Source organism: Xyrauchen texanus, chromosome 23 (assembly GCF_025860055.1).
Source record: "Xyrauchen texanus isolate HMW12.3.18 chromosome 23, RBS_HiC_50CHRs, whole genome shotgun sequence".
Lineage (NCBI taxonomy): Eukaryota > Metazoa > Chordata > Actinopteri > Cypriniformes > Catostomidae > Xyrauchen > Xyrauchen texanus.
The window spans coordinates 219,384-247,026 of NC_068298.1; the positions used below are offsets into that span (position 1 = coordinate 219,384).

General features: G+C 41.1%; 1 protein-coding gene across 1 annotated transcript; it reads left to right on the top strand.

Annotated features, from left to right (window-relative positions):
- On the top strand, positions 1-27,643 carry LOC127663201 (cohesin subunit SA-2). The gene is made up of 32 exons (XM_052154705.1): positions 1-32; positions 123-219; positions 2,969-3,106; positions 3,181-3,277; positions 3,353-3,429; positions 3,509-3,713; positions 3,839-3,990; positions 7,122-7,319; positions 7,761-7,859; positions 8,606-8,685; positions 8,825-8,932; positions 9,630-9,714; positions 9,945-10,047; positions 12,173-12,273; positions 13,012-13,104; positions 13,208-13,300; positions 13,592-13,792; positions 14,237-14,304; positions 15,428-15,515; positions 16,864-16,947; positions 18,282-18,349; positions 18,395-18,539; positions 18,716-18,869; positions 19,160-19,296; positions 19,380-19,481; positions 20,042-20,172; positions 20,263-20,364; positions 22,168-22,331; positions 22,579-22,666; positions 22,759-22,833; positions 27,111-27,198; positions 27,270-27,643. Exons 1-32 carry the CDS (start codon positions 1-3, stop codon positions 27,315-27,317), a joined length of 3,501 nt encoding a protein of 1,166 aa, XP_052010665.1. The 3' UTR covers positions 27,318-27,643.

Below are 27,643 nucleotides of genomic sequence, written 5' to 3' on the forward strand. Positions count from 1 at the left end.
ATGGAGCACACAGACGCTTCTGAGCTGTACAGGTGAATACAGTGACCTTAAAAATTAGCCCCTCAGTGAGGATTAATGTCATCATGATAATGGTGTGTGTGTGTGTGTGTGTGTGTGTGTAGCTCTGAGGATGAGAGTGTCTCTTTGTCTGGAAGTGACTTTGAGTTCCAGTTGAAAACCTCCAAGAGAAAACTGTCCACAACAGGACAGGCAACAACGGTGTGTGTATACACTCACACTCTCACACACACACTCACACTCTCACACACACACTCACACTCTCACACACACACTCTCACACACACACTCACACTCTCACACACACACACTCTCACACACACAGTTGTGTTTCCATGTTTTATGGGGACTTTCCATAGACTTAATGGTTTTTATACTGTACAAACTTTATATTCTATCCCCTAAACCTAACCCTACCCCTAAACCTAACCCTCACAGAAAACTTTCTGCATTTTTACATTTTCAAAAAACATAATTTAGTATGATTTATAAGCTGTTTTCCTCATGGGGACCGACAAAATGTCCCCACAAGGTCAAACATTTCGGGTTTTACTATCCTTATGGGGACATTTGGTCCCCACAAAGTGATAAATACACGCTCACTCTCACTTTCACACACACACACACTCTCTCACACACACACACACCAGGGTACCCGCGGGTCTTAAAAACATTGAAAAAAGTCTAAAATTTGATAATCTCAAATAAAGGCCTTAATAGCCTTGAATTTGGTATACAAAGTCTTAAGGTGCGTACACACTGCCAGCGACATCGCGCGCGACAGCGACTCAATACCATTCATTTTCAATGCGAGCACAGCGACTTCCGGCGACACGAGCTGTCGCGACCGTTGGCGCTAGATGTGGGCGTGTCCAGCGACGCGACAAAGTTGAGAAAAGTTCAACTTTGGAGCGACTAACGGAAGCGACAGCCAATAGGAGAGAAGACGGGAGAGCTCACGTGATCCTTCTCTCTCTCTCTCTCTCTCTCTCTCTCTCTCTCTCTCCCTCTCTCAGCTCCTGCAGTAACGGAAAGATGGATGAAAAGCTAATTCTTGCTTTTAGAAATGTTCCAGTGCTCTATGATATGTCTCTTCCCACGTACAAGGACATTTTTAAGAAAAATACTGTGTGGAAAGGTGTATCTGAGATCGCTGGAATTTTATGGACCCAGACAGACCGGCATTTGCATTTTCGCCGCAGATAAACAGCCGCTATGGCAAACAGCACGCCTTGTTTCTCATTCATCTTTGATATAAAGCATTTTATGTACTGATTCCATTTATATTTAGTCTTTTCCCTCCAAAATGTTTGTTTTTAGTGGCAAGAAAAGAGATTCGCTGTCAACAGCAATGGAATGGCATCCGTGAATGTCATTTATAAACGTTACTAGGCAACCAGTAGTGGGACCGCCCACTAGCGACTTCACCGCCAGCCACTGGCGACCTGCAGCGATAAAGTCGCTGGCAGTGTGTACGCAGCTTTAGATTTCGTTACAAAGGTCTTATTTTTTTTTTTGCCTTTCCTAGGATTGTTCATACCGTAACAAAATTAACTGTTAATGTAGGCTAATTAAAAAATCATGCAGCGTAACGTTGAGTGCACCTCGCGCTCCACATCATAGCAGAAAGCGTGCGCACCCGTTACTATGGTTACTAGGCAAGTGAGGTACAGACCGTACAGACCAAGATAGTAGCTAGCCTAGTTTGTCTGTTAAAATGGAAAGTGTCGGTTTAATCCGCTGTGGCCAAGGAATCCGAATTACGTTTGGGTCAAGTCTGTGCCAGGAAATGACAATAACATATGATATAGTTAAGTAACATAACACGACCAAGTGAGCTGTTCTATAATATCACGATTGCAAATGTTACATTGAATGTATAGTTTAATAAACAAGTAGCCTAGTTAATATGTAGTCACTTACAATTTAGACGCATTATAGTTTTGTTCTATTTTACAGACGAAAATAGTTACAAAAGAAAAGCAACACTAAGCGCTGTCTTTTGTTATTGAATGATTCAGCATTTTGAACGAATTGGTTTAATGAACGACTCAATGATTCATTTATTAAGACGGTCACTTGCCGCCACCTTTTGGTTTATTGTTTAAAGGCATCATTGATTTTTTTTTATATTATTTGTTTAAACATTATAAAATTATTTATTACAATTGATTGATAACAGCCCTTATTATTAAAACTGAATTTGATCAAATGTAAGAATTTGACAGGAAAGAGAGTGCATATATATAGTAAGGTTTAAAAATTGTCCTTATAAAAGTAAATAACGCCCTGGTGTAAAAATCACAATTATGCAGATTTAAGTAGGCTATGTAAAAGCTGATGAGAATATTGCTTCAAAATAAATTTTTATTTATTTATGACAGACATTATTTAAAAAGTAGAAACATAATTATGTCATTAAAAATGTATTAACCTACAACATTATTATAAAAACTCCCTTATGTGTGATTTAAATGGAAGTAGCTTACAAATAAATAATTTTTAACCTTTAATATTAGAATGATGTACCATCTGGGGTTCCTTATGGTTTACAGCCTTAGTTGAGAGAGATTTTTTTCTTGTTATACCGTAGGCCCCAACTTAATTAATATGATGTCAAATTGTTTCGATTACTTTTTTATTTTTTACTTGAAGCAGATGTCTTGAATCTCCTGATTTAAAATCACTTATGTCATTTCTGAGCTAATTCACAATCATCAAGATATATATATATATATATATATAAAGTTAATAAGCTGAAAAATATAGAGATAATCAAAAACATTTGTCAGCTTGTTTTATGTGCAGCTTACATGAAGACTAGCATCCAGTTCCTCCACACAAATGATCATTTTATTGTTGATTGTGTTAATCAAGGAAAATAATTGTCAGTCACCATTTTGTCATGATCGTGCCACTCTAGCTGGTGTAATTGTGTCTCTCTCTACAGTTTTCTAAGAGGGTTCATCAGTCGGTCAGCGGTTCGAGCTGCAGTGAGCCACAGACACCAGAGAACACACGGCGCAACAGACACGTAGCTGCAGGTCATCTGTACGAGGCCGTGAGTTCGGGCCGCAGTGCTCTGCCGGTGAGACATGCACAGATGCTGATGAATAAAGGTGATGTCATATGTGCAGTCCTCTGATTGGCTGTTTCTCATAGACGGTGGTTGATGATTGGCTGGATGATTACAGAAGAGACAGAGAGGCGGGGCTTCTGGAGCTCATCAACTTTGTTGTTCAGTGCAGCGGCTGTAAAGGTGAAGTGAGAATCAAGCGTGCTGTGGTGTGACTAACATCACTGTGTGTTGCAGTAATATTGTGTTGTTGTGTAGGTGTTGTAAGCAGAGAAATGTTCAACCGTCTACAGAACGCTGATATAATCAGTCAACTGACAAACGAATTTAACGAGGTGAGGGGATCATGTTCAAATGATAAACACACTCACACATACACACTCACTCTCTCTCTCTCTGTGTGTGTGTGTGCAGGACTCTGTCAGTTATCCTCTGGTGTCGGCGGGGTCACAGTCACGTATCTTTCGTGAGAGTTTGTGTGAGTTTGTGTCTCTGTTGATACGCGGCTGTCGCAACAGTCTGCTGTACGATGATTTTCTCTTCGCATCGCTCATCGCGCTGCTCACGGGTCTAGCAGATTCACAGGTCCGTGCGTTCAGACACACCAGCACGCTCATCGGTGAGTTGAACTTGAGCATTGCTGAAGGATGCAGGTTCAAATCCTGTGAGAATTGACTCATGAACTGTCAGTGAAGCTCGGATACAATAACTGATCTGAACTAGTGTGTGTGTCTGTGTTTATAGCCATGCGATTGATGTCATCTATAGTGACAGTCGCTGCAGAAGTGAATGCTCAAGCCCTGATGACTCAGAGACGCTGTGACCTGGAGAAGAACAAACGAGCCGAACACCGAGCCATAGAGAGAGTAGAAGAACTAGAGAACACTTACAGACAGGTTACACACGCACAAATACATTGTGTGTGTGTGTGTGTGTGTGTGTGTGTGTGTGTGTGTGTACAGATGCACATGCACACACTCATGTTTATCAAGTTGTCTGTCTTATGGCTTCATTAGGATTTGGATTGTGTTTTTGCAAATCAATAAATAGCAAAAGTATATTCCATATTCACTCTAGCGCTGGGAGATAAAACGATATCGATATATATCGCAATAAAGAAAATCCACGATAAGCTTTTGATTAATTTTCGATATTTATTGCATGTCACTAAAACACAAGCAGTTTCGCTTTCTCAGGCTGTGTTTCCACTGGGGCGGACGAAATCCGCTCAAAGGCACTCACAGCGCTAGGAGAGAGTCGCTCCGCACCGCTGCCAATCCTACGATCCACCTTGCGAGCGTGACGCTCGGCTTTCATAGGAACGAATTGAAAACGCTCTCAGTTTCGTTCACAACGCGTCAGTGGTAACGTAGGGTCAGACTGGATAAACTTGCTAATGCTAGCTGCCTTGCTAACGATTAGGCTTCGTCGGACACCGGATTTATTCCATCCACTCCGCAAGACTTCATGACAGCGGTTGCGTCCTCTCATCATCTCTAGTGAAGTGACAGAACAACAGTGATGTGGACGACAGCTCTGATCTTTCTGCGCTGTAATCTTCAATATTGTTCTCTAGCACCAAACATGCATAATGTCTGCCCTGTCCCGCTCCGCACGCGTCGCCTCTTTTCCCTGCATGTGTGTAGACATGAAGCGCCGCATGAGTTAAGGTGTTTCAAAGCAGCTTTTACACCAAAACGTTTTTCCCTTCTAAATGTATCTTTATTAATCAGCATGTTACGAGCCTTTAATAATAAACCAATCCAATAAACTAATCGATTTCTGTTCTAATTTCGTGAATATTAATGAGATGTCTGGAATGGAAAAGGAAAGACTCAAATCACTAGTTGTTCGACGAGTCTCTCACTTTAATGAAAATATACAAATGTTTTGTAAATGTTCTCTCAGGACACCCCTGAACCCACATTCAGCATCAGTGCACAGTCACACGGGCGTCTGCGCCCCATACTTGAGTATCTGAATCTAAAGAAATATACAAAATATTTCATTTTAATGTAAAAATATCCCAACAAATACTGGACTGCTGTCACTCTGAACAAACAGATGATCTTTAAACATTCATGTTCAATTGATAAACGGTAAAAGATGGTAAAATTGGTGAAAGATCCCGCAGACCCCACTGGCTGTCTCTGGACCCCTGTGCAGTTAGTTGAGATTATTTTGACGGTTTAGAATAAATTTTTTCTTCTTTTCTTCTGTCAACTTTGAAATAAAAAAAGAAAGTGCAATGTGTATCGTGATAAATATCAATATCGAACAATATAAAAAAGATTATCGTGGTAACAATTTTGGCCATATGGCCCAGCCCTATTTCACCCCTAGGTTACAGACAAGTTCTGAACAGACATCAAAAAGAGAATATGCATAACCCAACACTAGTGATCGTAACAGAAGATGAAAATGACTAATCAAGTGTCAAGATGTCTCTAGCCCAATACATTGTTATAAATGATAATGTATTTTGATTTAATGATATCTTGGTTATCACCTTTAGGATTCGGTATTTCATGTTGTTGTTTTTTATAGTGGAAGTCACAGTTCATGAAAATATGAAACTAATTAATATTAAACCACTATCCTCAAATCCTTCAGTGATTTCCTGTCTGTAATAATCATCACATTTATAATAGAAACACTTGAACCCCATCAAATGTGTTATAGGCCTACACTATCTTTAAAATACCTTTTATGGTGCTGTAACCGATTTGAGCCGTTCTGGAACTTCCACTAGTATAGCCAGAGGTGAATTAGCCACGCCCCTTCTTTCCAGAACCCTGCACTCCAAGGACACGTGCAAACACACTAGAGACTCTTGTGCTGGAGCAGATGGGGTAAAAATCACTTACGGCACCTTTCATCTTTTTTTCTTCTTATTTTTTTATTTCGCTTTTTGGGGGAAAAGGTTTTCCAAAAACATTTGAATGTATATGTGTATATATTGTTATCCAGGGACTAAAAACGAATAATGTTTTTCATTTCAGTTTGTTCCGAGTAAAATCTGTATTTTTCCGTTCCGGTTCAGAAGATCCGCAGTCTCCTTTTCAAATGATTACCGGTTACAACAAAACACAAGAAGGGTTAATAACGTTCTCTTAAAGTGACAGTACTCTGTGTTAATGGTGGGTGAAATACCAACTGCAGTGTTGGCAGATCTCAAGAGAAACAAGCACAACATAAGCCAAAATAAACAATCAATGTTTTCCTGTTTCTATATCTGTGCATGTATATGTAATAATTATACATAATGTGCGACATCCACAAGAGCAATTCATCAAAAAAAGTGATGCAACAGTTTCTTCAGCATCAAAGCACATGTTTCAGTTTTACAGGCAGCATGAAGAGCTGTAGTCCCAGAAATATACTGCTATTAACCCTTTAGCATGTTTAACTGTGTGTTACCAGCATTTAAAAATAGTGTTTTCTCTCCAGAACAACTCAAAATCACTTTGTTCCTGTTTTCAGTTACATTCTGCAAAACAGTTGTTCGCTTTCAGATTTCGGTTCCTTGAACAGTTTTTAGTACCTGTTGTTAACATCCAATATTTTCAGAATTTGGTCATAGATTTTTTTGCTTACTGTTATATCACCCACCACCACTCACACGTGTATGTGTAACAGATATTAAAGACCACATGCATTGGTCTAACCTGAGCGGGTCTCTTCCTGTGTGGTTGTGTTTCATATTGAAACAGGAAGTTGAGGTGGGGCACATAAATGGGCACAGGTTTACATCACATCCATTAACTTGATTTGCTATTGCCACTCAGAGGGAGGTGGTACTAGACAGAGTGGCAATCTTATTCTACAGAACATTTGATTGGATAAACATTTGTATGTACCTGTGAGCGCAAGATGATGTCATCAATAATTTTGGTCCGGATTCCCAAAGAGAAAGACTAAAATTAATATGCAAATAATCTGTTTAAGTAGATTTTATGAGTGCACTAGCATGTAGATATTAGTCAGTAAAGCTAATAGACGTGTGTGTGTGTGCATGTGTGTGTAGCTGTTGGAGCATCAGGAGGACTTGCGCTCTCTAATGAACGGAGTCTTTAAGGGGGTTTTTGTTCATCGATACCGTGACAGAGTTCCAGAAATCCGTGCAGTGTGCATGGAGGAGATGGGGGTGTGGCTCCGAGAAAATCCCGCCTGTTTCCTCAACGACGAACATCTCAAATATGTAGGCTGGATGCTGCATGACAAGGTGTGATGTCACACGTTACTATGAATGTTATTGATTTTTGAAGCATACACATGATGAGCAACTCTTTTAATTGGTTAATTATTACTGTGAACATGATTTTATATATTCAGTATATTTATAACTGCCATTAATACTGAAGTAGATATTTCAGTTGAGACTTTATTGACATTAATATATATGTGTGGTATAATATCATATACTTCTGAGACACTGTACTGATACATGAACTGATATTAATATACACGAGACGGCCTATACAGTTCACGAGTACTGTCCTCTTGACCAATATTAATCGTTCTGATTTATTAACTGATATTAATACATTCCACTATTAAATATTGGGTTGTAAATTCAGAATCTGAGAACGTAAAGATGAAATGTTATTATTTGAAATGTTTCGTGAAAGTCCTGCAGAATGTGTGTGTTGTTTGTTCTCTTTAGCAGGCCGCTGTGCGTTTGCAGTGTGTGTTAACAATGCAGAAACTATATGAGGAGAAGGATTTTATTGGCCGATTAGAGCTCTTCACCAACCGCTTTAAGGTGAGATGCAACATTCATAAAGTGTGCTAAACCCTTTACTTACTGCATGTACGGTAAATAATACAACATTATATAAAATACTGTATAGAGACCTTCAGTTAGCATATTCAGATGAGTCTGTTTCTTATATGTTAATCTGTGGTTCAGTACCTGACACATCTAGACATAAATCATCTTCCACAGTCTATAAATATCAGCTTGTGTGGTCTGGCTGAACATTGTCAGGTTTTGGTTTGTCAGCCCCGTCTCTTATCTCTGATTGTGTGTTTCGGCACATATAACACACTGAACATGACTTTATGATATCTACAGAAATGGATCTGAACTAATGTCTTTGGTGAATCTATTTAAAAGATTTGAGTAAGTGGGAAGAATATTAAAACTCTGTAATCTCACTTAAAGGAATCGTTCACCCAAAAATGCAAATTCTCCCAGAGGTTAGGGTTAGGGGTCACTAGATGTGTTTTTGACACCATTTGGAGTAAATTCTAGAGACTGTTGTGTGTGAAATTCTCAGAAATGGTTGAGCCTACAAGGCCGTGTGTAATGCATTTATGTCCATTTTGAGATGAGAGGTCACCCCATTACCCCACTGCTTACCAGTCCCACTTTTTACCACTTTATCCAAAACCTCTAAACGTGACCTTTACATGACTGAGCTGATTTCCTCTTGAGTATCGTCTACATTGACATCAATCTACAGGATGAAGCTACAGATGATTATGTGCCTTTTTATTTGTGTTCAGCAACGGATCCTCAGCATGATTCTGGATAAAGACTCGGATGTTGCTGTAGAGACGGTGAAGCTGTTATTGTTCATTCAACAGTGAGTTTCCAAAAACTTCAGCAATTCATTAACGTGAAAGAGGTCGCCGTTTACTTCTGTATCAGTGTGAGACAGGATATCCAGTCCGAAACATCGTTTTTTTAATCACCGCTTGATGGGAATGTTGTTGTGTGTTCAGGAAGACGGATGATGGTCTGACTGAGGAGGAGTGTGCTGGCGTGTTTCCGCTGGTGTTTGCCACACACAGAGGACTCGCCTGTGCAGCCGGACACTTTCTCTACCACATGTATGTTCACTGCTTTATCATGACATGTGTTATTAGAGATGCACTGATTCTAATGGATAGTTCTTTATCAGGCAGACACGGGGATATTTGTACATTAATGTAATGTCATGGTTGCACATGCTGTGTGTGGCACTTCTGAGACCGGTTTGAAAACACGATGAACATTGTGTTATTTCAAATGTTTTAAAGTAATCCACCATAGCTGATATACAGGTACATGCGGCTTCTCTCTCCACACGCTTGTGTTTGAGGCAAACGATTGTTGCCCAAACATCCTGTGTTGTGTGTACAGAAGATGCTGGAAAAGGGATGGGAGTTATTGTCTGTTCTGTGTTGTTGTTGACTAAATGTGACAAAGAAATCAAACCAATGTTGAACGTTTTCAAGCTCAACGCAACAAACCCAGAACAATAAATCAATCCTAAAGCCGCATGAACTCCACGAATGTCCAGAAAAATATACATAAAATAACACCAATAAATCATGAATAACGTATCATACGTGTTCACTGTTACTTTTAATGATCAGCTACACCCTGGAAAAGGGTTGTGAAATGTCATTTTTAATTAGCGATATCAAATACAAACAGAATGATATAAGTATACAAACACAAAACTACTCGTATGTCTTCGGTACTATGTATCAGCCAATACCTAAAACTGAGTGTGTGTGTGCGCATGTGTGTGTGTGTGTGTAGGCTGTGCAGTGTGTTAGACGGGGAGTCAGACAAACACAGTGTTTCCTTCCTCAGTTTACTCGCACGCTTCTTCATTGAGAGCAAGGTGAACTGCACACATCACATGGTTTACACTTTATAGCGGTGTACACATTATACTTGATAAACCAATCAATTTAGCTCTCATTAGATGTTCATTGTAAGACAATACTTATTAAATGTTGGGATTAGTCAAAGCAAATTCTTAATGTTGGTTAATTAGTTAATCACCTACATCTGTAGTGCTCATAAAAACTGCAGATGATCCACCTGTGACTTTAAGTGTGTGTGTGTCAGTATCATGAACATGCAGCGTATCTGGTCGACAGTCTGTGGGATGTTGCCGGGGCGGAGCTAAAAGACTGGGAGGTGATGACATCACTGTTGCTGCTGGAAGGGGGTGAGTGAGACAGTATAGACTGCTGTGTGTTTCTGTGAACAGGTTTGTGTGTGCTTCTGAAACATTGAGGCCTTTAAGGACGTGTTTAAATCATGACAGTGCTGTGAATCAGCTGCTTGGAGGTGGAGGAGCTGTCTGAGATGTGTGAACAGCCAATCACAGTTTGTTTCATAACATCCCATCATGTTCTCACAATAACAGACTGGCGTGCAGTTATTAGTTGTTTAAAGTGCCTCGACCATTTCCTCTAATATTCACGTGATAAGATGCTGACGCTTTCAGATGCGGAGGCAACTGAGATTCGTCCTCCATCACCCGCTTGAGGCGAGTCACTACACCACCACGAGGAGTTAGAAAAAGTGGAGAATAAGAAAAGTGCAAACGTTGCCCATTAATGCAGCATTATACGTAGAATTAAGATTGAATTGTGATGTAGCGTTGCGTGTCGTATCGGTGTTAAACACAGTTTCAGTCAGTACTGCAGAAGCTAATGGTGCCATATATCCGTGTGCGGGACACACTGACACATCAGCATCATTATAAGATGATCCAATGCTTATATAATACAATCCTGAAGCCCGTCTAATGATCCCTTCTCAAATGTCTCCTGACTTCTGCACTCTGTTTGAGTGGTTTTGTGCTGATCAACTATCTGTCAACATCAGTTATCATGAACTAACAATGAACATTGTTTAATCTTTGTTAATGTTGGTTAATAAATACATTTTTCAGTGTTGCTTCACGTTAGTTCCTGGTGAATTAAGTTATGCTAACACATATATGAAACATTACTCAAGATGAATAAATACTGTAGAAGTTAGTTTAAATGTTAGTTCATGTTAACTAATGTTTACTGACGACTTGTCAGCCCCCACTTTACTTTAAACTGCTTTTGTGTGCTTAGCTGAACACATGTCTGAATATTAAAGCAGACCGAACACTTGAATATCTTCAGTGTTGTTCTCTTGGTGATCACTCCCGTGTTCCTCTGAATCATGGATGTTGCGTGAAGGTTAATCCAGCAGTGGATTGATGTAGTGTAAAATGGAAACGTTCAGGAGATTCAGCAATAATGTAAAAGTCTGGTGCGCTATATTTAATCATCACTATTAATGTCATTTACTGTGTGGTCTTGTGAGAATGTGCTGATAATGTGAACATACTGACTGTGGGTACGTGTACAATGTTATTATTTACTCATTTTCTATAAAGCTTTTTAACTATTTGTGTGAGAACAGATGACTAAAACAGGCGGAAACAGAAGAAGCGACTTTCAATCGAAAATGAAAAAACTTATTTTATGTTTTTACAAACTAATAATTTTTTTCATAAATGTTATGTTTTAAAAAAAGATATAGCATTTTTCTTTAGCACTTTTATGTGAATGTGATTTACTATCATATTAAATAGTGTGATATTAAATCATTTGTGTGATATCATGTGATTCTGCATCATTCTCATGAACCCTGTCAAGAAAATGTCCTGGTCATCAAAAACAGTAAATAAAATGACCCACACATTAATACTATTAAGATATTTTACATTGTGATGTTTTTTACAAAACTTCTCCTATTAGTGTAATACATCTGGACGTTGTTTTCAGTGATTATTTATTTATTGTTTTTTTTTTTTGTAAAAAACAAAAATATACTGTGGTACAATTATTTTCTAAAATGAAATCAGCCAATATATATATATATATATATATATATATATTATTATTATTATTTTTTATATAAAAAGAAGTACTAGCAGGATCAGTCTGAGTCACAATTCTTCACATGTGGTAATGAGAAATGTGTGAAACTGTCATGAAAATAATGTCACAATTTAAATATTAAATATGCTTAATTTCTATATATATATATATATATATATAGAATAGGACCAGGACAGTTTCTTGACAGATTGCTCGACCCCTTCTGAGGGCAGATTCTTTGCCTTGTTCAATGATGTGTTTTAATTAAACAGGGTTTTAAAATCTGCCAAATGAAGTTTTGCTATTTAAACACTTTGATAGTAATCGGGTTGTGTGAGGTTAGGGTATAGACAAGATCATCACCTCTGTTTAAAAACATGCTCACTAATATACTGAAACAAACGTGTGTGTGTGTGTGTGTTGTAGGTGTGGAGGAGGGGCTGGAGAGTGCTTTGATTGACATTATGATGTGTGCAGTGAGACAGGCTGCAGAGGCCACACCCCCCACCACCCGTTCCCAGAAGAAGGTGAGACACAGACAGATAGTCTGATGATATTTGTGTGGATCTCATAGACCCCATTTACTCCTGCTTTACTCCTGCTTTACTCCTGCTTTACTCCTGCTTTTAAGATGCGTCTCGGGTGATCCGATCACATGTGGTCAGATGAGGCACATCGCTGTTTACATCTGGTCCCTTAAATGTGTCTTGCGATTTTGAGACTTTCTTCAATCAGTCTGTGTGTTACTGTATGATAATAAAGTGCAACAAAGTCGGAAAAGACAAAGCTAATGCTAATAAAACCGGCGCACTGTTTCTCCAGATGCAGCTGAACTTCACTGTCAGCAGAAACACAACATTGAGCAGAATTACACATTATTTTAGTGGAGTACCTGAATTAACTGAGACGTGTGTGATCGTCATGATGACATCATCATCTCATGCTTGTGTATGTGTTTGCTGTTTCACATTTTCCGATCTAACGTTTTATTCCTTTTAAACCGCTTTTAACTGGCAAAGTTTACGGTCTCTTTAGCGCAGCAGTTGATTGACAGGTGAGAGGCGGTGCTTTACTGCTGTCTGGGACACATTGAGTTTTAACACCTCATGTGTGATGTGTTCACTAAATGTTTCGCACCCTGTTTACACCAGTATTTAACGCTGAGCACTCATGATGGGATCAGCTGAAATGCATCTTCACACCAGAGCGTCACTATATACAGTGTAGCGCCGTTCACTAGCTGCATGTGTTTGTGTGTGTGTTAGAATCTGACGATGAAGGAGAAGCGTCTTCAGGCACAAGAGAGGAAACGCATCACAAATCATTTCATCCCCGTGTTGCCACAGTTACTGGCTAAAGTGAGTTACTTTATTTCCGCTCTGTGATCAGCCTATGATCATATAATAACTCAATAATTGATATTGTATTGATCAGTCAGTGATGAAATCTCTCCGTCATCAGTTTTCAGCAGATGCTGTGAAGTTGAGCTGTTTGCTCAAAGCGCCACTGTATTTTCAGCTAGAAGTGTTCAGCACGTCAGGACGTCTGGAGAAAGTACCAGCAGATACACAACACTCAATATGATCTGTGTTTCATGCATTTATGTGCACAAATAAAAGAAAGTGTTTAGGGGCTGTCACCATTATAAATGTTTGTTTTTTGCTTTTATCACTCCACAGGAACGTTGTAGTGAAACATATTCTTTAGTTTTTGATTTAATATGAGCTCATTTCATTTATTACAATTAATTTTTTTGCTGCAGCAACAAAAAAAGTTTTCTTTATCCTGATATCCATTTGCTTGAATAATTAAATCTGTCTGTCTGTCTGTCTGTTTGTCTGTCAGTGTCTGGACCTGTTGTTGTCTCAGTTGTGTGATACTGTACTGAAGCACACTGAGGAGTGTGTGTTAGAGGCGTGTGTGCGTGTGTTGTGTGTGTTGTGTTGTGACTCTTACACTTTCTCTGGTCGTGTTGAAAGAGCCGTCAGTCAATTACTGGATTCTACAGTGGAGAAATTTACCACAAACCTCACTGAAATACTGCAGGTACACACACACACACACTCACTCTCTCTCTCACACACACACACACTCACTCTCTCACACACATACACTCACTCTCTCTCTCATCCACACACACACACTATCATATATACTCTCTCACACACGCACACACACACACACACACACACTCTCTTTCATAAGAAACACACACTATCATATATACTCTCTCACACATGTGCGCACACACACACACTATCTTATACACTCTCTCACACACACACACACACACACACTCTCTCTCTCATACACACACACACACTATCATATACACTCTCTCACACACACACACACACTATCATATACACACGCACACACACACACACACTATCATATACACAAACACGTAGGTTTGTTTGACTATATTAGTGAGGACATTCAGGAGTATAGTGCACACACTTTCAGCTCATGATGGGTTTGTGTGTGCAGGATTTAGCTGATGAAGATGATCTGTACAGAGCTGCTTCCTCTCTCAACATTATAGCTGTCTTCAGCAGGTGTGTGTGTGTAACTGTAGTAAGACTGTTGAAGCCATTACACTGTATATTTGTGTGTGTGTGTGTGTGTGTGTGTGTGTGTGTGTGTGTGTAACTATAGTAAGACTGTTGAAGCCATTACACTGTATATTTGTGTGTATGTGTGTAACTATAGTAAGACTGTTGAAGCCATTACACTGTATATTTGTGTGTGTGTGTAACTATAGTAATATTGTAAGACTGTTGAAGCATTACACTGTATATTTGTGTGTGTGTGTGTAACTATAGTAAGACTGTTGAAGCCATTACACTGTATTTTTGTGTGTGTGTAACTATAGTAAGACTGTTGAAGCCATTACACTGTATTTTTGTGTGTGTGTGTGTGTAACTATAGTAAGACTGTTGAAGCCATTACACTGTATTTTTGTGTGTGTGTAACTATAGTAAGACTGTTGAAGCCATTACACTGTATTTTTGTGTGTGTGTGTGTGTGTAACTATAGTAATATTGTAAGACTGTTGAAGCATTACACTGTATATTTGTGTGTGTGTGTGTGTGTGTGTAACTATAGTAATATTGTAAGACTGTTGAAGCATTACACTGTATATTTGTGTGTGTGTGTGTAACTATAGTAATATTGTAAGACTGTTGAAGCCATTACACTGTATTTTTGTGTGTGTGTGTGTGTGTAACTATAGTAATATTGTAAGACTGTTGAAGCCATTACACTGTATATTTGTGTGTGTGTGTGTGTGTGTAACTATAGTAATATTGTAAGACTGTTGAAGCCATTACACTGTATATTTGTGTGTGTGTGTGTGTAACTATAGTAATATTGTAAGACTGTTGAAGCATTACACTGTATATTTGTGTGTGTGTGTGTGTAACTATAGTAATATTGTAAGACTGTTGAAGCATTACACTGTATATTTGTGTGTGTGTGTGTAACTATAGTAATATTGTAAGACTGTTGAAGCCATTACACTGTATATTTGTGTGTGTGTGTGTGTGTGTGTAACTATAGTAATATTGTAAGACTGTTGAAGCCATTACACTGTATATTTTGTGTGTGTGTGTGTGTGTAACTATAGTAATATTGTAAGACTGTTGAAGCCATTACACTGTATGTTTGTGTGTGTGACAGTGCCAGAGATATGACTGGAAGGAATCTGTTTGAGTTCTGCTTCCAGCTGCTGAAGATGGGAGTCGAGTCAAGAGAAATCGATCAGAAGGTCCACACACACACACACCTCAGTTAAAGCTTTATTAGTGAAGAGCTCTGACAGACACAAGCGTTTGTATGCTAAGATGATATTTACTAACACAAACTTGTTAATGTTTTTAGATTTAAATCCAAACATAGAATAGAATATCTTTATTGTCATTGTATAAATATAGTTATTATTGCACAGGTACAAAGAAATTAGGTTTGTGACTCTCCTTACAATACTGTACAACAAGTGGATAGTACTCAGTGGATTGATTCAGAACAGTTATTGATCAGGGGAAAAACTGTTACTCAGTCTGGAGGTGCATAAATGGCCCTATAGTCCCTTCCAGAAGGAAGACGTTCAAATAGATGGTGGCATGGGTTTGTGTGGTCCAGATGTTGATGGCTTTCCTGAGGCAGCGCGATCTGAAGATGTCCTCTAGAGCTGGCAACTGAATCCAATAATCCTCTGTGTGCTGTGGGCGACTCGCTGGAGGGGTTTCCTGTCGGCTGCGGGGCAGATACCACACACAGATGCAGTATGTTAAGATGTGCAGCGGTAGAAAGTCTCCAGCATCTGTGGAGGCAGTCCAGCTTTCTTCAGCGTCCTCAGGAACGTTGCTGTGCTTTCTTGATCGAAGCAGTCGTGTTTGTGGACCATGTGAGATCATCTGAGACGTGTGTACCCAGAAACTGAGCACTCGCTCCACTCTGTGTCCATTAATGAAGACTGGAGCATATCCAACATTCTGTGACCTTCTGAAGTTAATCATTAGCTCCTTGGTCTTTACTGTATTACAGATTGTCCAAATTCTGCACCTCCGCTCTATAGGCCGATTCATTGTTGTTGATCAGTCCAGTCAGCGTTGTATTGTCTGCAAACGTAACAATGGTGTTAGTGGGGAATGCAGGAACACAGTCATGTGTGAACAGAGGATGGGACTCAGTACACATCCTCGTGCGGTACTCAGAGTTATTGTAGAGGATAGCTGGGGACGCTCTGACAGAAAGTTCAGGATCCAGTTGTATAGTGATGAGATAAGGCCTAGCTGATGAAGTTTAGAGATGATCTTATTAGGGATGATAGTATTAAAGGCAGATGATATGGCCGATTTTAAACCCTTTCAGAAATGATTGAGACTGAACTAAAAATGTCATAATTACTGTTAGGAAGTCTGATTCATTTCATTTAGATGCTTCCATTTTAATGAACTGAACAATGATTCAGTTTAATGCTCAACTATACAGCTGATAAATAATCAACAGTTTTAATACTTTATGAGTGAGTTTAGAATTGAAAGTGTGCATTCGTAACTCTCACACTCGTTATACCTTTGAAACTGTGTGTGTGTGTGTGTATGTGTGTGTAGCTGATGGTTCCAGCTCTTAAATGTGCAGTTTTCCATCTGTTTTGGGAAGGAAAGAAGATCACACAACACACTCAAACAAACAGGGTAAATACTGAATTCATGCTCACTTATTCACACTTTTATTTCATTTTTCTGTATTAAAATTACGAACTTTAGTACAAATTGTTTTGACAGTGATGGTGGTGTAGTGGGCTAAAGCACATAACTGGTAATCAGGAGGTTGCTGGTTCGATCCCCACAGCCACCACCATTGTGTCCTTGACTAAGGCACTTAACTCCAGGTTGCTCCGGGGGGATTGTCCCTGTAATAAGTGCTCTGTATAATACATTGGTACTCAGAAGGTTGCTGGTTTGATCCCCACAGTCACCACCATTGTGTCCTTGAGTAAGACACTTAACTCCAGGTTGCTCCGGGGGGATTGTCCCTGTAATAAGTGCACTGTATAATACATTGGTACTCAGAAGGTTGCTGGTTTGATCCCCACAGTCACCACCATTGTGTCCTTGAGTAAGACACTTAACTCCAGGTTGCTCCGGGGGGATTTTCCCTGTAATAAGTGCTCTGTAAGTCACTTCGGATGAAAGCGTAAATGTAAATTGCCAACACAGTGCAGAAAATAAATTATATTATTAAAGATTATTATGGAGTGGTGGTGGTGTAGTGGCTAAAGCACAGGGCTGTTAATCAGAAGGTCGTTGGTTCGAACCCCACAGTCACCACCATTGTGTCCTTGAGTAAGGCACTTAACTCCAGGTTGCTCCGGGGGGATTGTCCCTGTAATAAGTGCTCTGTATAATACATTGGTAATCAGGAGGTTGCTGGTTTTATCCCCACAGTCACCACCATTGTGTCCTTGAGTAAGACACTTAACTCCAGGTTGCTCCGGGGGGATTGTCCCTGTAATAAGTGCTCTGTATAATACATTGGTAATCAGGAGGTTGCTGGTTCGATCCCCACAGTCACCATCATTGTGTCCTTGAGTAAGACACTTAACTCCAGGTTGTTCCGGGGGGATTGTCCCTGTAATAAGTGCACTGTATAATACATTGGTAATCAGAAGGTTGCTGGTTTGATCCCCACAGTCACCACCATTGTGTCCTTGAGTAAGACACTTAACTCCAGGTTGTTCCGGGGGGATTGTCCCTGTAATAAGTGCACTGTATAATACATTGGTAATCAGAAGGTTGCTGGTTTGATCCCCACAGTCACCACCATTGTGTCCTTGAGTAAGACACTTAACTCCAGGTTGCTCCGGGGGGATTGTCCCTGTAATAAGTGCTCTGTAAGTCGCTTTGGATAAAAGCATCGGTCAAATGCGTAAATGTAAATGTAAGACAAACCCATGATAATAATAATAATAAGAAACAGAAATAATGTAATTGCTTGCTCCTTGGATAAGCTTGATATTGACTGACAGTTGCGTATGTACACGCATGGATGTGCTAGAAATACAGACGATGATAAATATGGTGTGAATAATGTCGTGTGAAATATGACAAATCTATCACATAAATGATACAAATGATAAAGTACAATCAGACGTTTTTATAACATTTCTATCATGTATTTGTGTCTTTGTCAGGCTGATTTGAAGCGTCTGATGAAGTTTCTTCACTCTTTGTGTGTTGTGTGTCAGAGCTGTCTGTCTGTACCTCAGAGTCACATCAGAAACCAGGTATATATCTCTGTCCTGTTCTGATACCGGCACCTGCTAAATACATGAACATATATGTCTGACTTTATGCCACTGCTTTAGATCTTCTGTCATCTGTATTTCACTGACTACAGATCAGTAGTTGAGTTCATGTTTGAGCTGCACATTGTGTAAATCATGTATTTGTGTGTGTGCAGGCGTTTGTGTGTTTGTGTGATGTGCTGCTGGTGTTTGGCCGTTTGTGTGAAGGAGACGGATCTCCACTGCAGTGTTTCAGTCCTGATGAGTCGCTCAAAGCAGAAATGGCCTCTTTCCTCATCGACTACGTCTTCACTGACGATGACCTCGCTGGTACACGCTTCTCTAGGGATATAAAAGTAGAAGTTAGGACATAACATTGACAAAATAACACTTGTGCTGTTTTTAAATGTGAATAAATTATAATTTGTCTCCTTATCAACCGTTTTTGAGTATGTCTTCTATAAGATTCTGCTTTCTGGGGGAAATGTTTCAGCAGTTTTGTTTGGTCAGAAACACGCACAAACAGTTTCTGTGCGTTTTAGCTCTTAACAACACGCTCTTGTCAGTTGTTTTGATAAGAACATTAACATAACATGTAATGTGTCATGATTGTGCTACAGGTGAGGAAGAGTGTGAGGAGATGAAGATGGCTGCTCTGCTACAGAAGAGGGGTCAGTTAGCTGGTTACTGTAAACTCATTATATATGGAGTTCTGGAGCTAACCGCTGCTACAGACATACTCAAATACTACAATAAGGTGCGTGTGTGTATGGAGTAATCGCTGAGAATACACCGTTACGTGTGTGTGTGTTGTGACACGAGGTTTGTATGTTTTTGTAGTTTTACAGGGATTATGGTGACATCATCAAAGAAACCCTCAGCAAATCCAAGATAATCAGTTCAGTGGGGAGTGCCAAGACTGTGTGTTTGTGTCTGCAGCAGGTGTGTGTAAATGGTCTGCACTTATATAGCGCCTTTTTAACCTTAGCGGTGTGTCCCATTCACCCATACACACACACACACCAATGATGGCAGAGCTGCATGTAAGGCGCTAGTCTGCCATTGGGAGCAATTTGGGGTTCAGTGTGTTACCCAAGGACACTTCGGCATGTGGGCCGGTAATCGAACCACCAACCCTGTGATTAGTGTCCGACCCGCTCTACCACCTGAGCCACAGCCGCCCCGTGTGTGTGTGTGTGTGTTCATTCAGTGGTTCTGTCATTTGCATCTTTTCATCATTTATAATGCAGAGTACTCACTCACTCGACGTTGTGTCAATATAGTGACACTAGGGTCGATCTTGAGAGCCACCTTCAGATCTTTCAGAAAAGGCCAATGAGAATTGGCGAGTAGAATTTGCATGCCACTCCCCCCGACATACGGGTATAAAAGGGAGGCTGGAACCCTAGTGTCACTTCATCGACACAACATCTCGTTCCCTCATCAGGGAACTGAGGTTACGACAGTAACTGAGACGACTATGTCTGTGTGTGTGTGTGTAGCTCTTCTCTGGGTTGAATCAAGACTGTCGTGATGAGGAAATGACAGAGATCAGACTTCTAGCAAAGAAACTGGCAATGAACTTCAGCATCAACCTGCGACTCATCCGCAAACCTCTGCTGGCATTACACCAGTCTGTATTGACCTCTCACGTGACATCTGTTGGTGTTGAACTGTGTCTATCTGTCAAATTGTCACTTTTTGGGTGTTTGTGTTTGTGTAGGGACGGCATTCGTTTTGCGAGTCAAGGGCTTCAGAATTTGACTTTTCTGGAGATTCTCAGTGAATTCAGCTTCAAACTTCTGCCACCAGAACGCAAACAGCTGTGAGTATCACACTTTCCATCATGAAGTTCACGTGTGTTCGACTGATTAAGACTTGATCAACGAGACACTGTTCCCTTTAAGCTGCCGCGCACTTCTAACATTTTTCCAGCGCAGAATTAATAAACATCTGCATACTGCTCGTAGGCTCAAAGGTGTGTGGGAAATCCTAGATATTTCTTGTATTAGAGATAAATGCATGTTCAAATAATGATCATTTTTCCAGTATGGAGCTGAAGCTTTGAGTGAAATCTTGTGTGAGAACAAGGTGGAAATTGAGTTGAGAAACAACACGTAAATATAACCACATTTCCCATGAGGCGTTATGTGAATGTAGAAATCCAGCTGCGCACCCAAACGGTTGTTCTTCATGGTCAATGCCCGTCCCACAACTGATTAACAGAAACAGATGTTTATGTGTTACGTGAATGGAAGTGGGTGCAACAGATCAGGTATTTGTCAAAATATGCAAGACGTTGAAGTGTAAATGCAGTAATGCAGTCTAATGGATCTGCTGCTGTCTCTATGATGTTAATATTGATCTAACAAAATTAAAAAGAAAGCCACTGATTGCTCTCGATTTGTTCATCTTTGTTCTTTACTTTATACTCCGGTCGGGCTGCAACATACAATTATTTTGCTAATCAACTAATCTAAAGATTATTAGAAAGACTATTTGGATTAATCATGAGCTCTTACAGATTATTCAGCTTGTGCTCCGGCTTATAAGGTTGAGAGATCTTCACAATAAATGTGATTAATAATTATAAGAGATCTTTTAAAAATACCTCTAAATGACATTCACTGAATTAAAGGGGGAAAATACTTTTTATTAAGTTTAATTCAGTGAACAAATTCAATACAAAAAATCCTCGTTATCAAGTGTTTTTGTCTTGTTTTCCATTTAAATATATCTAAAAATATAAGTGTATATTTTTCAGTTAGTTTTACTTCTGTGAGTGCAGTAAAGACTAAATCTATATAGATCTATTCTCTATTAGCACATGTAAATATCTCATCTGCTGCTTCTCTGGTCAATGCATCTTTTTAAAGGATAGATATTTACAATATTTTCTTCTGCAGTATAGCTGCTAAAGTAAATGTACATTGTTTTAAAGGAGTTTTAGATATTAATATTGAAAACAAGCCAAAACAAAAACAAATCGAACATCTTTTGTTGCCGTGTTTAATGGGGCGAAGACTCTCACCTATCTGTTCACTTCAATCCATCTTTCTCACTAAAAACAAACTCTCTTATTAATAAAGCTGCATACTGACAATGTTCTTCACAATAAGAAACACACAGTGACACATGTAATATGATTCAATACGTCTCGAGCAATCACGTTATAATCTAGCTGCATTAAGCGTGTGCGCTCGAGGGACAGAGTGTGCATCAGCCGGTGCAGATTCAATCTCTCTTACATCGGGACATTCACACAGTGCGTTTCAGAGTTTGTAGTTATTTACATGATCTGCTTCTGTATTTGATAAGGATGCATTAAAGATGCTTAACCATTTCCTTTAAAGACGCTCTGACACACAAGTTTGGCTTCAGTGGAGCAGTGGCTGTGTTTCACATCGAGAGTGCTTCTGTATTTAGTTTGTTTGTATAATTATACTTTGTGATGTACATCAGCTGTTTGGCATCTGGACTGAGTGAACTGCAGTGCTGTTCTCACACATCATCATTCCTATCATAAGATCTCATGTTGTGGTAAATGAGATCAAACGACTATTTAATATAAATATTTAAATATATTGCGTTTACTCTCCTCCAATCTCTCTCTCTCTGTCTGCTGTAGGTTGGTGTGTGTGCAGCAGGTGTGTGCTGGTGTTAGAGACAGTGAGTTTGTGAGGATGTATGAACGATCTCTAACTTCAGGATCCAGAAAAACTCCAGCAGAACCAACCACAGCATCATCATCATCACCTGAAACACCCCAGACCAAACGCAGACGCACAGACAGTCAGTAAACACACACACACACACACACACGGACAGCAGCCGGTGCACATTCACACTGAAGCAGTATTCTCAGTGTGTATTTTGCATGGAGACATAATAACGGTTTTCAGAAGGACATTCATTTATTGTCCGTGTGTGTGTGTGTGTTCGTGTGTGTGTGTCTGTGTGTGTGTGTCCGTGTGTGTGTGTGTGTGTGTGTGTGTGTGTGTGTGTGTGTGTGTGTGTGTGTGTGTGTGTGTGTGTGTAGGTTTGATCAGTCGTGTGGAAACTCCTGCGTCTACAGTTGCGACATCACACACACACCACTACGACACGGATGATGACTTCACAGAGGGGTACAACACACACACACACACACACACACACACTCTGCCATGACATGGATAACAATTTCATAGAGCGGTATAACACACACATCTGTCTGTAGGTCTGTGCTGAGGAAGGGCGAAACTCGTAGCAGACGGAGTCCATCTGCTCAGAGCATCCAATCACATCTCAGCACGTGAGTGTGTGTTTATTATTTTTATTCGTAGATTTGTTTGTGTCGATTTATCTATCTTTATAAGGAATTAACCAGGGTGGGAGGTGAATGCAAACATCTGTGAGCTAGAGCAGAGAAGGGACTTTGACCTGCCAATCAGATGTATGGGGTGTTATTTACAGTATTAGTTGAAACATTTATTATATAGATATTGCACATATCAAAATAAAGTCAACCTTGAACACTTTTACTTTCTTAATACTGTAACAGGTTTCCATGTGCGATTTATTGAACACCACTAACTCAAGGTACAGACAGGTGTGGGTCGAACAGTAATGGCAGAGCAGAAACATAGTGAGACAGGCAGCAAACATACGTCAACGGTAGATATCCTAGCAGAGTGAGGAAGGGAATGGTAAACAGTAATGTAGCTGGCGCAATGATAGCGAGTGATAGTGAGACTTAAATAGAGTAAATCAGGAACAGGTGAGCAACATTTACGGGGATTATGGGAAATGGAGTTCAAGGTGGAAAGTCAATATTCAGGTGATGATAGAGGAATCTTCACCGGTGTTTGTGGCAAATACACATTTTGGGCCCGATTTCAACAGTGCAAAGCGCAGCTCTATGCCATTAATCATACAGGAAAAGTCAGTGGGCATGGCCATAAAGGTTTTATATTTTCGTCGAAGGATGGGCCAAGTCTAGGCGCAAGTAAGTTTGGTGAACTTTCCCGTGCTAATGGGCTGGGTCAATGCAATTTATTTTGGAGTTTGTTCTCTAGCACCGTCTGCATCGGATTATATAATCCTTTCTCTGTCAAGCACCAGCAATATAAACAAACCGCACATTCAGAAGATGTTGGCAGAGTAAATGGACTGTATGCAATAGAAATATGAGCTGGCGTTCACTTATGCATTAACTGCATCCTATGACAGTGACGCTCCTTTTATATGCATGGATATCTTCACTTCTACCGGTCGATTTTGAAATATTAAAAACATTCGTTGAAACGTGAAAAAATTAAACCACATTCAAATTACAATTCAAACAAAAAGATAATATCAAAATAAATCATACAGAATCCAAACATTTTACTCCATCCAACTTCGTCCAGCAGCACCTTTTGCAGTGACTCAATTCCACAAATTCAATGAAAGAAAACTGATTTTACTGTACAACAAAGTGAGAGTAACAGAACGTGTTCAGGAGAAGGCCAAAATACAAACAAAGAGATTTCTCTTGAAAGGGAGGTAAATTACCTGTGAAACAAAACAGAAAACTTCCCTACCTCGCTTTGTCCAAAAAGTAGAGAAAAACACTGCACAACAGTTGGCACACGGCAAACAACAGTCCAGGTGGCACACGGCAAACAACTGTCCAGGTGGCACACGGCAAACAACTGTCCAGGTGGCACACGGCAAACAAAAGGCCAGGTGGCACACGGCAAACAACTGTCCAGGTGGCACACGGCAAACAAAAGGCCAGGTGGCACACGGCAAACAACAGTCCAGGTGGCACACGGCAAACAACTGTCCAGGTGGCACACGGCAAACAACTGTCCAGGTGGCACACGGCAAACAACTGGCCAGGTGGCACACGGCAAACAACTGGCCAGGTGGCACACGGCAAACAACTGTCCAGGTGGCACACGGCAAACAAAAGGCCAGGTGGCACACGGCAAACAACTGTCCAGGTGGCACACGGCAAACAAAAGGCCAGGTGGCACACGGCAAACAACTGTCCAGGTGGCACACGGCAAACAACTGGCCAGGTGGCACACGGCAAACAAAAGGCCAGGTGGCACACGGCAAACAACTGTCCAGGTGGCACACGGCAAACAACAGTCCAGGTGGCACACGGCAAACAACAGTCCAGGTGGCACACGGCAAACAAAAGGCCAGGTGGCACACGGCAAACAACAGTCCAGGTGGTACAAGGCAAACAACTGTCCAGGTGGCACACGGCAAACAACTGTCCAGGTGGCACACGGCAAACAAAAGGCCAGGTGGCACACGGCAAACAACCGTCCAGGTGGCACACGGCAAACAACCGTCCAGGTGGCACACGGCAAACAACAGTCCAGGTGGCACACGGCAAACAACAGTCCAGGTGGCAGACGGCAAACAACTGTCCAGGTGGCACATGGCAAACAACTGTCCAGGTGGCACATGGCAAACAAAATGCCAGGTGGCACACGGCAAACAACTGTCCAGGTGGCACACGGCAAACAACAGTCCAGGTGGCACACGGCAAACAAAAGGCCAGGTGGCACACGGCAAACAACTGTCCAGGTGGCACAAGGCAAACAACAGTCCAGGTGGCACACGGCAAACAACAGTCCAGGTGGCACACGGCAAACAAAAGGCCAGGTGGCACACGGCAAACAACAGTCCAGGTGGCACACGGCAAACAACTGTCCAGGTGGCACACGGCAAACAAAAGGCCAGGTGGCACATGGCAAACAACAGTCCAGGTGGCACACTGCAAACAAAAGGCCAGGTGGCACACGGCAAACAACTGTCCAGGTGGCACAGGGCAAACAAAATGCCAGGTGGCACATGGCAAACAACTGTCCAGGTGGCACACGGCAAACAAAAGGCAAGGTGGCACACGGCAAACAAAAGGCCAGGTGGCACACGGCAAACAACTGTCCAGGTGGCACATGGCAAACAACTGTCCAGGTGGCACATGGCAAACAAAAGGCCAGGTGGCACACGGCAAACAAAAGGCCAGGTGGCACACGGCAAACAAAAGGCCAGGTGGCACATGGCAAACAAAAGGCCAGGTGGCACACGGCAAACAAAAGGCCAGGTGGCACACGGCAAACAAAAGGCCAGGTGGCACACGGCAAACAACTGTCCAGGTGGCACACGGCAAACAACTGTCCAGGTGGCACACGGCAAACAAAAGGCCAGGTGGCACACGGCAAACAAAAGGCAAGGTGGCACACGGCAAACAACAGGCAAGGTGGCACACGGCAAACAACAGGCAAGGTGGCACACGGCAAACAACAGGCCAGGTGGCACACGGCAAACAACAGTCCAGGTGGCACACTGCAAACAAAAGGCCAGGTGGCACACGGCAAACAACTGTCCAGGTGGCACACGGCAAACAACAGTCCAGGTGGCACACGGCAAACAAAAGGCCAGGTGGCACACGGCAAACAACCGTCCAGGGGGCACACGGCAAACAACAGTCCAGGGGGCACACGGCAAACAACCGTCCAGGTGGCACACGGCAAACAACAGGCCAGGTGGCACACGGCAAACAACCGTCCAGGTGGCACACGGCAAACAACAGTCCAGGTGGCACATGGCAGCATTGTCTTGGGCAGGAGAAAGAAACACGCCCTTGGAGGCAAATCTCTCATGGTCTGTCCCTGAGTACGAGGTCTGTTGGAACTTTAACCTGGCACCCTCCAGATGGCATTGAGAAACGGGTGGTAGTTGTCACCTGTAAGAGGACAGCGGAAGGAGCAACAGGAATGATAGAAAACAGAAAAACCACACACAGACAATACGTCCACAGGTGCAATACAAAATAAAACAAAAGTACTTCCTGTGATGTAACCGTTTGTACATGACCTTTATTACCACTGGCTGGCAGAATCTCCAAACTGAAAATGCAGGAACTGTTTTGAGACTGCGCTGAAAACAGTACAATGACCTATTCTCAGGAAACTCATACAGTACACATACAGTTTGTGTGCACACACCCACAGATTGCACTAACACTCCCACTTGCACTGGCAGGAAAACTGCCTTAGAAATAGCACTCGCGAGAAAACTGGATAAGACATTGCGCATGGTACACGCAGCGCTTTGCTCGCTCATAGAGCCCTTTAGGTGAGTACTGAAATGGTCATTTAGAGCGTTCCCATATTAGACTAAACTCTATTATGAGAAACTTGATCAGCCCGTGTGCGTGAAGAGCGCTTGTGCTGCACACTTGAGTGGCATTATAGTAAAAACATCATGTTACTTCAACACAAGTATGTTGTTAAAGCAGTATTTCATGTCAAATGCCAATCTGATACATGTCGCTCGCCTCAGATTAAGCTATCTAACAGATTATGTACATTTACATACTTGCTTTTGGAAATCTGACAAACCATTTCATTACATTTGTGTTTCTAAACCCTAGAAGAGATCTTCAGTTGACTTCAATGTCAGTATATTTGAGCGTGCTCGCTTCCCAACAGACATCCCCACAGCTGTTCTGATTAGTGTGTGTGTGTGTGTGTGTGTGTGTGTGTGTGTGTGTGTGTGTGTGTGTGTGTGTGTGTGTGTGTTCAGGCTGTCTCTCATTGAAGATGGTTCAGATGAGGAAGATCCAGTGATTGAGGATTATGATGATGAAGACTCTGAGACTGGCATCACTCTGGTGAGTTGAGCCCACTGTAAGGTCATGACCTGATCAGCACAGCCATCATCATCTTTCTCTGTTCTCTTCAGCCATCCACTCGTGACTCTGGAAGCTTCCTGGAGGATCTGTTTGAATGAATGCAGGATGGGTGACACACTGAAGCACTTGGACACTATGGGATTTTAGTATATCTATTATTTGATGTTTGTAAAACCATTGTTATGTTTTGTTGTTTTTACCGCCCATGTTCCCGCAGCGGATTCTGATTGGTTCACACTAAAAGAGCACGTCAGGTGCATGAGAAACATTTGTTTACTTTCATGATGGTTCAATAAGACTGATGTTGTTTACAGTCTGTTACAATGACAGGTTTAATAGGAGCCCTGTTTCATGTATAATTAAGTGTCTTGAGTATTTACTGCTGAATTGTCTGTTGGATTCAGAGATGGATAAATAAATGTTA

Coding starts and splice junctions, on each gene's coding strand:
- LOC127663201 (XM_052154705.1), top strand. CDS start 1: ATGGAGCACACAGACGCTTCTGAGCTGTACAG. Junction 8,686..8,824: donor CTGTTATTGTTCATTCAACA/GTGAGTTTCCAA, acceptor TTGTGTGTTCAG/GAAGACGGATGATGGTCTGA. Junction 18,540..18,715: donor AGAGTCACATCAGAAACCAG/GTATATATCTCT, acceptor GTGTGTGTGCAG/GCGTTTGTGTGTTTGTGTGA.